Here is a 13,384-nt window from a genome sequence, read left to right as displayed (position 1 = left end):
TAATGAAGACCTTAGAAGATGGAAAGATCTCCCATGTTCTTGGATAGGAAGAATTAATATTGTCAAAATGGCCATACTACCAAAAGTGCTATACAGATTCAATGCAATTCAATTAAAATCCCAATGACATACCTTACAGAAATAGAGCAAGCAATCATGAAATTCATCTGGAAGAATAAGAAACCCAGAATAGCTAAAGCAATCCTTAGCAGGAAGAATGAAACGGGGTATCGCAATACAAGAACTTCAACTATACTACAAAGCAATAGTAACAAAAACAGCATGGTATTGGCACCAAAATAGACAAGTAGATCAATGGTACAGAATAGAGGACATGGACACAAACCCAAATAAATACAATTTTCTAACACTAGACAAAGGTGCCAAAAATATGCAATGGAGAAAAGATAGCCTCTTCAACAAATGGTGCTGGGAAAACTGGAAATCCATGTGCAACAGAATGAAACTAAACCCCTTTCTCTCACCCTGCACAAAAATCAACTCACAATGGATCAAGGACCTTGAAATCAGACCAGAGACCCTGCAGATTATAGAAGAAAAAGTAGGTCGAAATCTTCCACTTGTTGGCTTAGGATCAGACTTCCTTAACAGGACTCCCATAGCACAAGAAATAAAAGCAAGAATCAATAACTGGGATAGATTCAAACTAAAAAGCTTTCTCTCAGCAAAGGAAACTATCAGTAATGCCAAGAGAGAGCCTACAGAGTGGGAGAAAATCTTTGCCACTCATACTTCAGATAGAGTACTAATTTCCAGAATATATAAAGAACTCAAAAAACCCTACACCAAGAGTACAAATAATCCAGTCAACAAATGGGCTAAGGAAATGAACAGACACTTCACAGAAGAAGATCTACAAGCAATCAACAGATATATGAAAAAATGTTCAACATCTCTAGTAATAAGAGAAATGCAAATCAAAACTACCCTCAGATTTCATCTCACCCCAATTAGAATGGCGATTATCAAGAATACAAGCAACAATAGGTGTTGGCGAGGATGTGGGGAAAAAGGTACACTCATACATTGCTGGTGGGGATGCAAATTAGTGCAGCCACTCTGGAAAGCAGTGTGGAGATTCCTTGGAAAACTTGGAATGGACCTACCATTTGACCCAGCTATCCCACTCCTTGGCCTATACCCAAAGGACTTAAAATCAGCATACTACAGAGATACAGCCACATCGATGTTCATAGCTGCTCAATTCACAATAGCCAGACTGTGGAACCAACCTGGATGCCCTTCAATTGATAAATGGATAAAGAAACTGTGGAATATTACTCAGCTATAAAGAATAATAAAATTATGGCATTTGCAGGCAAACGGATGCAATTGGAGAATATCATGCTAAGTGAGATAAGCCAATCTCAAAAATCCAAAAAATGAATGATCTCACTGATAAGCGGATGATGACACTTAATGGGGGGTGGGAGGGGGCAAGAATGGAGGAAGGAGGGACTGTATAGAGGGAAAAGAGAGGTGGGAGGGGTGGGGGGAAGGAAAAAATAACGGAATGAATCAAACATCTATGTAAATGTGTGATTACGCAAATGGTATGCTGTTACTCCATGTACAAACAGAAACAACATGTATCCCATTTGTTTACAATAAAAATAAATTTAATAAAAAGAAGAAGATAAATGGTTGAAATTGTTATCAGAGAGTTAGTCAAGTAGTATAATGTAAAATCTCACATACCATGGTAAGAACTAGGGATTTTATTTTACAATACATCTTAAATATATCTTAAACCTTATTAGTGCAGAGGGTCAGGTATATAGTTTAACTTTTAGATTTTACATCACATTTCATTTTAATTTAAATACCCCCATGAGGCTGGTGGCTACCACCTTGTACCCCCCCCCCCCATTCTAGGGTATTACTATATATTTTAGTGAGGTGGTAAGTATCTAAAACTGCTATTTCTCACTCTTCTGAAACTACCATGTCAGGGGAGAAAACTCCAGGATGAAGAAACTCAGGTATCCAAGAGCCCTCGGGTTCTATGCATCTGTGTTCAGTGTTTCTATGGTCTTGATCTTCAAAGTGGTATTATTATTCCATGTTCTAAATACTTAGACTTATTTTAGAATTATCACTCTGGCTACTACATGGAAAATAGGCAAAGGGGAAGGATGGAAACAAGGAGAGCTTGTTAAACTATTGCCCTGATTAGATAATGGTCTTATACCAACATAGTGGCAGTAATCATTTAAAATCTATTCTTAAAAAAGATGTGCCAGGTTTCCTGGTTAATCTGAATATTAGGTAAGAGAGAAAAATAGAAGTCCAAGGTAGATAGTGAATTCTTGACTGGAGCAACTAGCCACTAGATGAATGGTGTTAACTATTTATTGATATGATTTATTGATTTATTGATACCCTGTAGGGCAGAGTAAGTTGGGAGAATAGCGAAGAGAGCTTGTTTTAGACATATTAAATTTGATCTGTTAGCTTACTCACATAATGTTGCATGAAAGAACATTGGCACAAACCTGTATGTACTATATAATTCCACTTAAGTTTAAGAACAGGTAAGGTTATTCTGGATGATAGAAGTCAGAATATTGGTAATCTTTGAAAAGGGGTACCAACTGGGAAATAATACATGGGAAACTTCTAGGGTTCTGGAAATGTTTTATATATTGATGTGGGTGGTGGTTATATATATATATATTTATGAATACATATACTTGTAAGACTGGTGACTGTTATAGTATGTATGATATAGTTTGATATAATATTTTTAAAAATTGAGAGGCTTATTAGCTTTCAAGTTGAGATAGCATGAAGGCAGTTTGTGACACAGGAGTCTGAAGTTTAGAACTGAGACTGGGACTGTAGATAGATATTTAGAATTAGTATTTAGATGTTTAAGGCCATAGGATTAGATGAGATCATGCAGGAAGTAAAAATACATAGAAAAGAAACGTGTAAAAATTTAAATGGGATCCTTCAACATTTAGAAGTGGGGAAAGAGAAGTATCCTAGGAAAGGAAACTGAGAGTTACTGGTGAGTGGCAGTATTAAGAAAACCAGGAAAGAATGGTGCCTCAGAAACCATGAGAGGAGCATCAGAAAGGAGTGATCCCACTGTGACAAAAGTAATCAAGAGACTAAATAAAATGAGAATTGAGGACAGAGAATTGTCACATCTCTAATCTGATCCTAATTTTAGCAAATTCGTCAGAAACCTGGGGGTAATCCTCAATACTCACTTTTTGTTACTTTTCTCTCTAACCTGTTATAAAATCCTGGCACCAGTTTTGTCTCCTGAAGAATTGTCAAACCCACCTACTTCTTTTTACCTTGAGTGACGAAGATGACAGGTGTGATTAGCCACCAGACTTGCTGGATTTGGCAAATAAAGGTCTAGAATGTCCAGTTAAATGTAAATTCAGATAAATAGCAAATAATACTTTAAGTATGACCCAAATATTGCAGATGCTTGTACTATTACATAGGATACACAATATGTTTATCTGAAATTTAAATTTAACTTGTCATCTTGTATTTTATTGGGCAACATTCTTAGCCTCTGTGATGAGCTGAGGAATATGTGAGCAATATATAAATCGCAAAAAGAAGAACTTTGTATGTCAAATTAAGGAGTTTGCATTTTAACTTGAGAATAGTGGAAAACCTTTGAAGAGATTTAAACAAATGATATTAGCTTTGCATTTTAGGTATACATGGATTACAGAGGGAGGTGAATTGAAAAGTTACTGGAATAATCTAAAGAAAAATCTTTTGGTGCCTTACATCAAGGTAGTGGTATAAAATATAAAGAAAAATAATATGCTATATTAAATGCATATGATAGTTAAAATTGGTACATTATAGATAGACATTCAGGACGTAAAAAGGGAAAACTGAAGAGGAGCCTTCAAGAGGGCCAGAGAAGGGAGAAGTTCATAACTGTTGTATTGAGGGCCAGGAACAGGAAAGATTTCTGCTCTTAGTGGGAGCTGAAACTGTTATTGCTTTGGATCTGAAAGTAAATAGGAGGAGAGGAAGTTAGCCTCTGTGGACAGCTCTTTGAAGAAACTTGGCTATGAACAAGAGAGAAGGGCTATGGCAGGAGGGGCATATAGGATATAGGGAAAAGTTTTTGATAAGATAAGCAAGACCTAAGTTTGTTTTAAATACTCATACATATTTGTAGTCCCAGCTTCTCAGAAAGGTAAAGCAGGAGAGCCCAGACGTTCAAGGCCAGCCTGGGCAACACAGCAAGACCCTGTCTAAATAAATACATCTATACATAAGTATATACATACATACATACTAATAGAAAGATTGCAATAGAAGGGGGAACCCTGGAAATATAGTAGGATGGAAGTGTAGGATAATGAATGAAGAATTTTAATTACATACACATTTGTCTACTAACTGAGAGGAAAATCTCCTATGCATTTTTTACTGCTATGAAACCTAGAACTCCTGAGATAAAGATATTTATAAGGATATGTTCTCCTTAGGCAAATCAGATAATTTAACAGACAATAAATTTTCTTCTTCAATTATTACAAAGATACAGTCATTAAAGTCGGAGATTTTTTTCTTGGTTTGTTTTGAAATTGAATTCTCTATCCTCTGGATTTAAAGTTAATGACAGGTTAAATAATTAGAGTATTAAACTATGTATTTATTTACAGATAATGCAGCTTGTGAGGTTTTACTTGCTGAAAAAACATGCCCTTCAACTCCTGAAAAAACAAAGAAAAAAGCAAGTATTGAAGTTGAAAAACTACATAAATCACAATTTCTTTAATAAAAGAGATAATTTTAAGTAATGTTTTTATAGGAAATATTTTTCAGCTATTTAAGGCAGTAATTAAGAGCAATATATATTATATATACATATATGGATAAAAATGTCCAAACCCAGTATTATTGTGTTGTGGTCTATTTGATTCTTGAAATTGAGAAGGGTTTGTTTGATGTATGTACATGCTCCATTGTTTGGGACATATATATTTACAATTGTTATTTCTTGTTGATGTGTGATTCCATTAAGCAGTATGAAATGTCCTTTTTTATCCCTTCTGACTAACTTTGGCTTGAAGTCCACTTTATCTGATATGAGGATGGAAACCCCTACTTGTTTATGTAGTCCATGTGAGTGACATGTTTTTTCCCAATCTTTCACCTTCAGTCTGTGGTTGTCTTTTCCTAAGAGGTATCTCTTGAAGACAACATATTGTTGGGTCTTCTTTTAAAATCCAGTCTGTGTCTTTTAATTGATGAGTTTAGGCCATTAATATTCAAGGTTATTATGGAGATCTTATTTGTACTCCTGGTCATTTTGGTTTATTTTTGACTTTTAACTTAACTTAGTTTGTCCTTTGATTGACTTTTCCTTTAGTGTAGTTCCTCCCTTTGCTGGTTTTCATTGTTTTTTGTTTTTTGTTTTTTGTTTTTTTTTCATTTCCTCCTCATGGAATATTTTGCTAAGAATTAGTTCTATAGTGCAGGCTTTCTAGTTTTGAATTTTTTTTTAACTTTTGCTTATCATGAAAGGTTTTATTTTATCTTTAAATCTGAAGCTTAGTTTTGCTGGATATAAAATTTTCCGTTGGCATCCATTTTCTTTCAGAGCTTGATATATGTTATTCTAGGATCTCCTGGCATTGAGGGTCTGGGTTGAGAAATCAGCTGAGATATGAATTGATTTGCCCCTAGATGTAATTTGATTTTTTTCTCTCATAGCCTTTAAAATTCTACCCTTATTCTGTATATGAGTCATTCTTATTATAATGTGCTTTAGTGTGGGTCTGCTGTAATTTTGTGTATTTGGGGTCCTATAAGACTCTTATAGTTGATTTTCCATTTCATTCTTTAGATTTGGGAAATTTTCTGATATTATGTCATTGAAAAGATTGTGCATTCCTTTGGTTTGTATCTCCATGCCTTCATCTATTCAATAAATCTTAAATTTGGTCTTTTCTTGTTATCCCATATTTCTTGGAAATTCTGATCATGGTTTCTTACCATCTTTCTGTACAGTCAACCTGATTTTCAAGAGTATATGTTTTGTCTTCATTGCCTGAGGTTCTATCTTCCAAGTCATCTAGTCTGTTGGTGATACTTTCCATTGATTTTTTAATTTGGTTTATTATTGCCTTCATTTTGAGGATTTCTGCTTGATTCCTTTTTATAACCTCTGCCTCTTTATTAAAATGATTTTTCACTTCCTATATTTTCTCTCTGATACCATTCTTTATTACAAAGATTAGTCTATCTATGTACCTTCTAAACTCCTCTGACATTTCTTATACTCTGTTGTCTATGGATTCTATTGTTGAACCATCTTGGTTTGTTCAAGGAGCTTTGTTCCCTTGTTGTTTTCATGTTTTTTGTGGGTCTTCCCATCTAGCAGTATGGCTCTGAGGTAGTACAGTTTCTTCCTATAGTCTTATAGGTCCCTGAAGATTTCCAGTACCTCATCTTTAGGGGGAGACCAATATTAACACCCAAGGGAAACAATATACAATCTTAGATCAAACAGTTTCTAAAATGACATCTAAAATTTTGTTGCAATAAACAGAAGTGATTTGTTCAATTACTGTCTACAGTATAAACAGTAAGTTTGCTAAAATGGTTTATCGTTTCAAATGATGGACAAAGAGGGAACAGAAGTAGTGTAGGATGTGATGTTTTTAAGGGAGAAGGAAAGAAGTTAGAGATAAATTGATAAACTTCTTCACAGCAGAGGAAATAATAATGTGAAGATAGAGCCTTCAGAATGGGAAAAAAGTCTTTACCACGCTGACCTTAGACAGAGCATTAATCTCCAGGATATATAAAGAACTCAAAAAACTTAACACCAAAAAAACAAATAACCCAATCAATAAATGGGTAAAGGAACTGAACAGACACTTCACAGAACAAAAAATGTAATCAATCAACAAATACATGAAAAAATGTTCAACAACTCTTGCAATTAGAGAAATGCAAATCAAAACTACACTGAGATTCCATCTCACTCCAGTCAGAATGGCAATCATCAAGAATACAAGCAATTGTAAATGTTGGTGAGGATGTAGGGAAAAAGGTACACTCATACATTGCTGATGGGACTGCAAATTGGTGCAAACACTATGGAAAGCAGTATGGAGATTCCCCAGAAGACTTGGAATGGAACCACTGTTTGGCCCAGATATCCTGCTCCTCAGTTTATACCTAAAGGACTTAAAATCAGCATACTACAGTGACACAGCAACATCAATGTTTATATCAGCTCAATTCACAGTAGCTAAACTATGGAATCAACTTAGATGGTCTTCAACAGATGAATGGATAAAGAAAATGTTGTACGTATACACAATAGAATATTACTCAGCCATGAGGAATGAAATGATGGCATTTGCAGGTAAATGGATGGAGCTGGAGAATATGCTAAGTGAAATAAGGCAATTCCAAAAAACCAAGGACTGAATGTTTTTTCTGATATGCAGATGCTGATCCATAATGAACCAGGAGTAGGGAAGAATGAAGAAACTTTGGATTGTGCAGAGGGGAGTGAGGAGAGGAGAGGAGTATGGAGATAGGAAGGATGGTGGGATGAGATGGACATATTACCCTATATACATGTACGATTGCACAACAGGTGTGACTCTGCACCAAGTCCAGCCAGAGGAATGAGAAGTTATGCTTCATTTGTGTACAATGTGTCAAATGCATCCTACTGTCATGCATAACTCATTAGAACAAATTTTAAAAAGAAGAAATCACCAAATTTCAAAATATTTTGAATTAAATGAAAATATAATTTACTAAAATTTGTGGCATAGAGGAAAAGCAGTGCTTAGAAGGAACTTCTTAGCACTGAATGTGTGTATTGGAAAAAGTAGCAAGAACTAAATCAATATTCAAAGCTTCCCCCTTAGATAATGTAAGAAGAAGATTAAATCCAAAGATAATAGAGGAAAAGAAATAATAAAAATTAGAGTTAAAAAAATCAGTGAAATTGGAAACAGGAAATGAATAGAGAAAATAAAATCAAAAGCCATTTCAAAAAAATATACTTAATAAGTCTCTAGCAAGACTAACTAGCAAAAAGAAAAGGATTACACAAATTACCAATATCAGAAATGACAGAAGTGATATCCCTAAGAACCTGTGATCATTAAAGAATAGTGAAGGAAAGTGTGGGGTTGTAGCTCAGTGGTAGAGTACTTACCTTGCATGTGTGAGGCACTGGATTCTATTCTCAGCACTGCATATAAATGAATAAAACAAAGGGCCATCAACAACTAAAATATATTTTAAAAAAGAATAGTGAAGGAATATTATTAAAAACTACATGTCCATAAATTTGACAATATAGAAGAAATGGACCAATTCCTTGAAAGATATACTCTGACAAGATTCGCACAAGAGGAAATAGATATAGGTGTGTATTTATGTATAGGAATAGTTCTGAGGTCATCATAGACCAAGATCTAATGCCAAAATTAGATGAAGGCATTACAATAAAAGAAAATTACAGAACAATATTTCTAACCAACATAGATACAAGAATGCTCAACAGGATATTAGCAAATTGAGCAACATAGAAAAAAGACTACATATAACAAACTAAGTAGGATTGACACCCAAGTATGCTAAATTGTTTCCACAGTTGAAATTGATGTAATTCATCATATCAGAAAAATCACATGATCTTTTCAGTAAATGGAGGGAAAGCATTTGACAGAATCTAACACTCATTCATGAAATTCTTAGCAAACTAGGAACAGAGGGAAAATTCTTCAACTTGATAAAGAACATCATACTTTCACCTAACATCATACTTACTGGTAAGAAACTCTAGGTTTTTCCCCTAAAATCAGCAACAAAGCAAGGACATCTCTTCTCATTATTGTTATTTAGTATCATGCTGAAGGTCCTACCTAGTACAATAAGACAAGAAAAGGAAATAAAAGGTATATAGATTGGAAAGGAAGAAAGAAAACTTGAAGCATTGACAGAAACCTCCTGAAACTAATAAGCAATTATAATAAGATTGTAAAAAGTTAATGTACAGAATTAAATGCTTTTTTCTACTTAGCAATAAACAAGTAGAAGTTGAAAACAAAAGTACATTATGATTTACATTTTTCCCCTGAAAATTAAATACTGAGGTATAAGTCTAAAAAAATTTTCACTGTTTGTTCTTTTTTTTTTTTTGCGGTGCTGGGGATTGAACCCAGGGCCTTGTGCTTGCGAGGCAAGCACTCTACCAACTGTGCTATATCCCCAGCCCAATACAATTTTCTCATACTAGACAAAGGGGCCAAAAATATGCAATGGAGAAGACATAGCCTCTTCAGCAAATGGTGCTGGGAAAACTGGGAATCCATATGCAGCAGAATGAAACTAAACCCCTATCTCTCACCCTACACAAAACAACTCAAAATGGATCAAGGACCTCAGAATCAGACCAGAGACCCTTCATCTTATAGAAGAAAAACTAGGTCCAAATCTTCAACATGTCGGCTTAGGATCAGACTTCCTTAACAGGACTCCCATAGCACAAGAAATAAAAGCAAGAATCAACAACTGGGATAGATTCAAACTAAAAAGCTTTCTCTCAGCAAAGGAAACTATCAGTAATGCCAAGAGAGAGCCTACAGAGTGGGAGAATATCTTTGCCACTCATACTTCTGATAGAGTACTAATTTCCAGAATATATAAAGAACTCAAAAAACCCTACACCAAGAATACAAATAATCCAATCAACAAATAGGCTAAGGATATGAACAGACACTTCACAGAAGAAGATGTACAAGCAATCAACAGATATATGAAAAAATGTTCAACATCTCTAGTAATAAGAGAAATGCAAATCAAAACTACCCTAAGATTCCATCTCACCCCAATTAGAATGGCGATTATCAAGAACACAAGCAACAATAGGTGTTGGCGAGGATGTGGGGAAAAAAGTACACTCATACATTGCTGGAGGAGTTGCAAATTAGTGCAGCCACTCTGGAGAGCAGTATGGAGATTCCTCAGAAAGCTTGGAATGGACCCACGATTTGACCCAGCTATCCCACTCTTTGGCCTATACCTAAAGGACTTAAAATCAGCATGCTACAGTGATGCAGCCACAACAGTGTTCATAGCTGCTCAATTCACAATAGCCAGATTGTGGAACCAACCTAGATGTCCTTCAATTGATGAATGGATAAAGAAACTGTGGTATATATATATACAATGGAATATTACTCAGCCATAAATAATAATAAAATTATGGCATTTGCAGGCAAATGGATGCAATTGGAGAATATCATGCTAAGTGAGATAAGCCAATCTCATAAAACCAAAGGACGAATGATCTCCCTGATAAGCAAATGATGACACATAATGGGGAGTGGGAGGGGTTAGTGTTAGGTTTAGGGTTAGGGAGGTGGGCAAGAATGGAGGAAGGAAGGACTGTATAGAGGGAAAAGAGGGGTGGGAGGGTTTGGGGGGAAGGGAAAAAATAACAGAATGAATCAAACAACATTACCCTATGTAAATTTATGATTACACAAATGGTACACCTTTACTCCATGTACAGAGAAACAACATGTATCCCATTTGTTTACAATTTAAAAAAGAGTCTAAAAAAATATTCACAAGATCTATATGAGGGAAACCAGAAAACTCAGATAAAAGATAACAAAGAAGAAGTAAATAAATGGAGAGATATTTCATGCTCATGGATAGAAAGAATCAATATTGTTGAGATGTTAGTTTTCCCCAGCATAATCTATAGATTCAGTGCAATTTCAGTCAAAATCTCAGCAAGTTATTTTGTGGATATTAAAAAAATTATTCTAAAGTTCATATGGAGAGGAAAAATACCTGAAATAACCAACTCAATATTGAAGAACAAAGAGAAATAACACTACTCATCTTTAAGACTTACTATAAAACAATGTTATGGTTTTGATATTATGTGTCACCCAAAAGCTTATGTGTGAGACAATGGAGGAAAGTTGAGAGGTAAAATGATTGGGTTTTGAGAACTGTAACCTAATTAGTGTGTTAATCCACTGATAAGGATTGACTGGGTGGTCACTGTAATCAGGTAGGGTGTGACTGAAGGAGGTAGGTCTTTGGGGGTGTGACTTTGGGGTATGTATTTTGTCAGTGATGAAGGGAATCACTCTCTGCTTCCTGGTACCATGTCCTGAGCTGCTTTCATCCACCATACCCTTCTACTACAGTGTTCTGCCACACTGGGACCCGAAGCAATGGAGCCAGCAGTCTATGGAGTAAGACCTCTGAAATAGTGAACACCAAATAAACTTTTCCTCTTCTAAAATTATTCTTGTCAGGTCTTTCGGTTGCAGCAGTGAAAAACCTGGCTAAAGTATCACAGTAATTAAGACAGTGTGAATTTGGTGAAAGAACAGACAATAGATCAGTGAAACAAAATAGCCCAGAAACAGACCCACATAAACATAGCAGCGGATCTTTGACAAAGGAACAAAGGCAGTATGATGCAGGAAAGTTAATCTTTTCGGTAATGATGCTGGAATGACTGAGTACTTTCACCTAACATCATAAGAAAAAAGAAAAACATGTATTTAGACAGAGACTTCACATCTTTTACAAGAATTAAAATGGATTATAGAACTAAACATAAAATACAAAACCATAAAACTCCTAGAGGATAGAATAGGAGAAAATCTAGGTGACCTTGGGTATGGTGATAAATTTGGGGGTATGACACCAAAAGCACAATCCATGAAAGAAATAATTAATAGCTAAATTTTACTAAAATCATAAATTTCTGGTCCATAAAGAAAATGTCAAGAGAATAAGAGAGCCACAAATTGGAGGAAAATATTTGCAAAAGAAAAATCTGATAATGGGTTCTTGTCCAAAATATACAAAGAACCCTTAAAACTCAACATGAAAATTAAAAACTCAGTGCAAAAATGGGCAAAAGACTTGACAGCTCACTGAGGAGATATGTAATGGCAATAAGTGTTTTAGGAATTGTTCAACATCATATGTCATTAGGGAATTGTATATTAATTAACAACAAGTTACTGCTATACATATCTTTTTAGAATTACCCAATTCAAACCATTTACAATACCAAATACTGCTGAGGATATAGAGCAAAAGGAACCCTTATTGGTGGGAATGCAAAATGATACAGACACTTTGGGAGACCATTTGATAGTTTTTACAAAACTAAACATACTCTTCCATATGATCCAGCAACCACATTCCTTAGTATTTACCCAAATGAATTGAAAACTTAGATCCACACAAAAACCTTTACATGGATGTTTATTGCAACTTTATTCATAATTTCCAAAATTTGTAAGCAACCAAGATATCTTTCAATAGATGAATATACAAATAAACCCTGGGATAGCCAGATAATGGAATACTTGTTAGCATGAAAAATAAATGAGGCATCACACCATGAAAAAGTAGAGGTGAAAGAAGCCAATCTGAGAAAGCTTTATAATATTTGATTCCAACTGTATGATATTCTGGAAAGGGCAAACTATGGAGACAGTAAAAAGATTAAAAGTTGGCAAGGGTTGGAGAAGGTTGGGTTGAATAGATACATAGAAGATTTTTAGGGCAAACTATTTTGTATGATACTATATGGTGAATACATGTTATACATTTGTCAAAACCCATAGAATATACACTAATAATGAACCTTAGGAAAACTATGGACTTTAGATGATAAAGATGTCTTAGAATAGGTTCACCAATTGTAACAGACATATTGCTGTTGTGCAGGATGTCGAGAGTGAAAGAGGTTTACATATGTGAGTATGTGAGAACTCTAAACTTTCTGCTCAGTTTTACTATGAACCCAAAACTGTTACAAAAAGTAAAAATAAAATTCATTAATTTGGTTTTTTAAATGTTTTTTACTTTATTATAATACAATTTATAATAGTTGAAAACTACAATTAAAATAATAAGTTGAGTCATTTGTTTCAGCTATAGAGTGATTAATTTTTATAACTGCATACAACCTTGTTAACCTCACAACTTTTGAGATAAAACCCCACCACCACACTGAAAAGTTTTCTGGGATTCCTTTGCAGTGATGTGGTCAACCAACTCCAAGTCCAGGCAATCATTGATCTGCTTCTTACCACTAGTTTTTACCAGTTATAGAATTTCATTAAATGATTCAGACAGAATCATCCAGTCTTTGGAGTTTTACTCTTTACTGTAGCATAACTTTTTAAAGTTTTCTTAAAATTCAACAGATGTTTTCATGTATTAATATTTTGTTCTTTTTATTGTTGAGTAGTATTCCATAACACAGATATACCATGATCAGGTTGTGTCTGGTTGAAAATACTATGAATAACACTAATGTGAATATTCCCATAAAATCTGTATG

The 13,384-nt window shown here is 34.6% G+C and overlaps 1 protein-coding gene across 1 annotated transcript in view; it reads left to right on the top strand.

Annotated features, from left to right (window-relative positions):
• The window catches only part of MEIKIN (meiotic kinetochore factor), a 98,340-nt gene that overhangs the window by 43,543 nt on the left and 41,413 nt on the right, over positions 1–13,384 (top strand). Inside the window, 1 exon segment of the mRNA XM_079144324.1 lies at positions 4,677–4,747. Coding sequence (XP_079000450.1) covers positions 4,677–4,747 — 71 coding nt within the window.

The sequence above is a fragment of the Sciurus vulgaris genome, assembly GCF_902686455.1.
Source record: "Sciurus vulgaris genome assembly, chromosome: 6".
Taxonomy (NCBI): Eukaryota; Metazoa; Chordata; class Mammalia; order Rodentia; family Sciuridae; genus Sciurus; species Sciurus vulgaris.
This window is presented reverse-complemented; position numbering and strand designations above follow the sequence as displayed.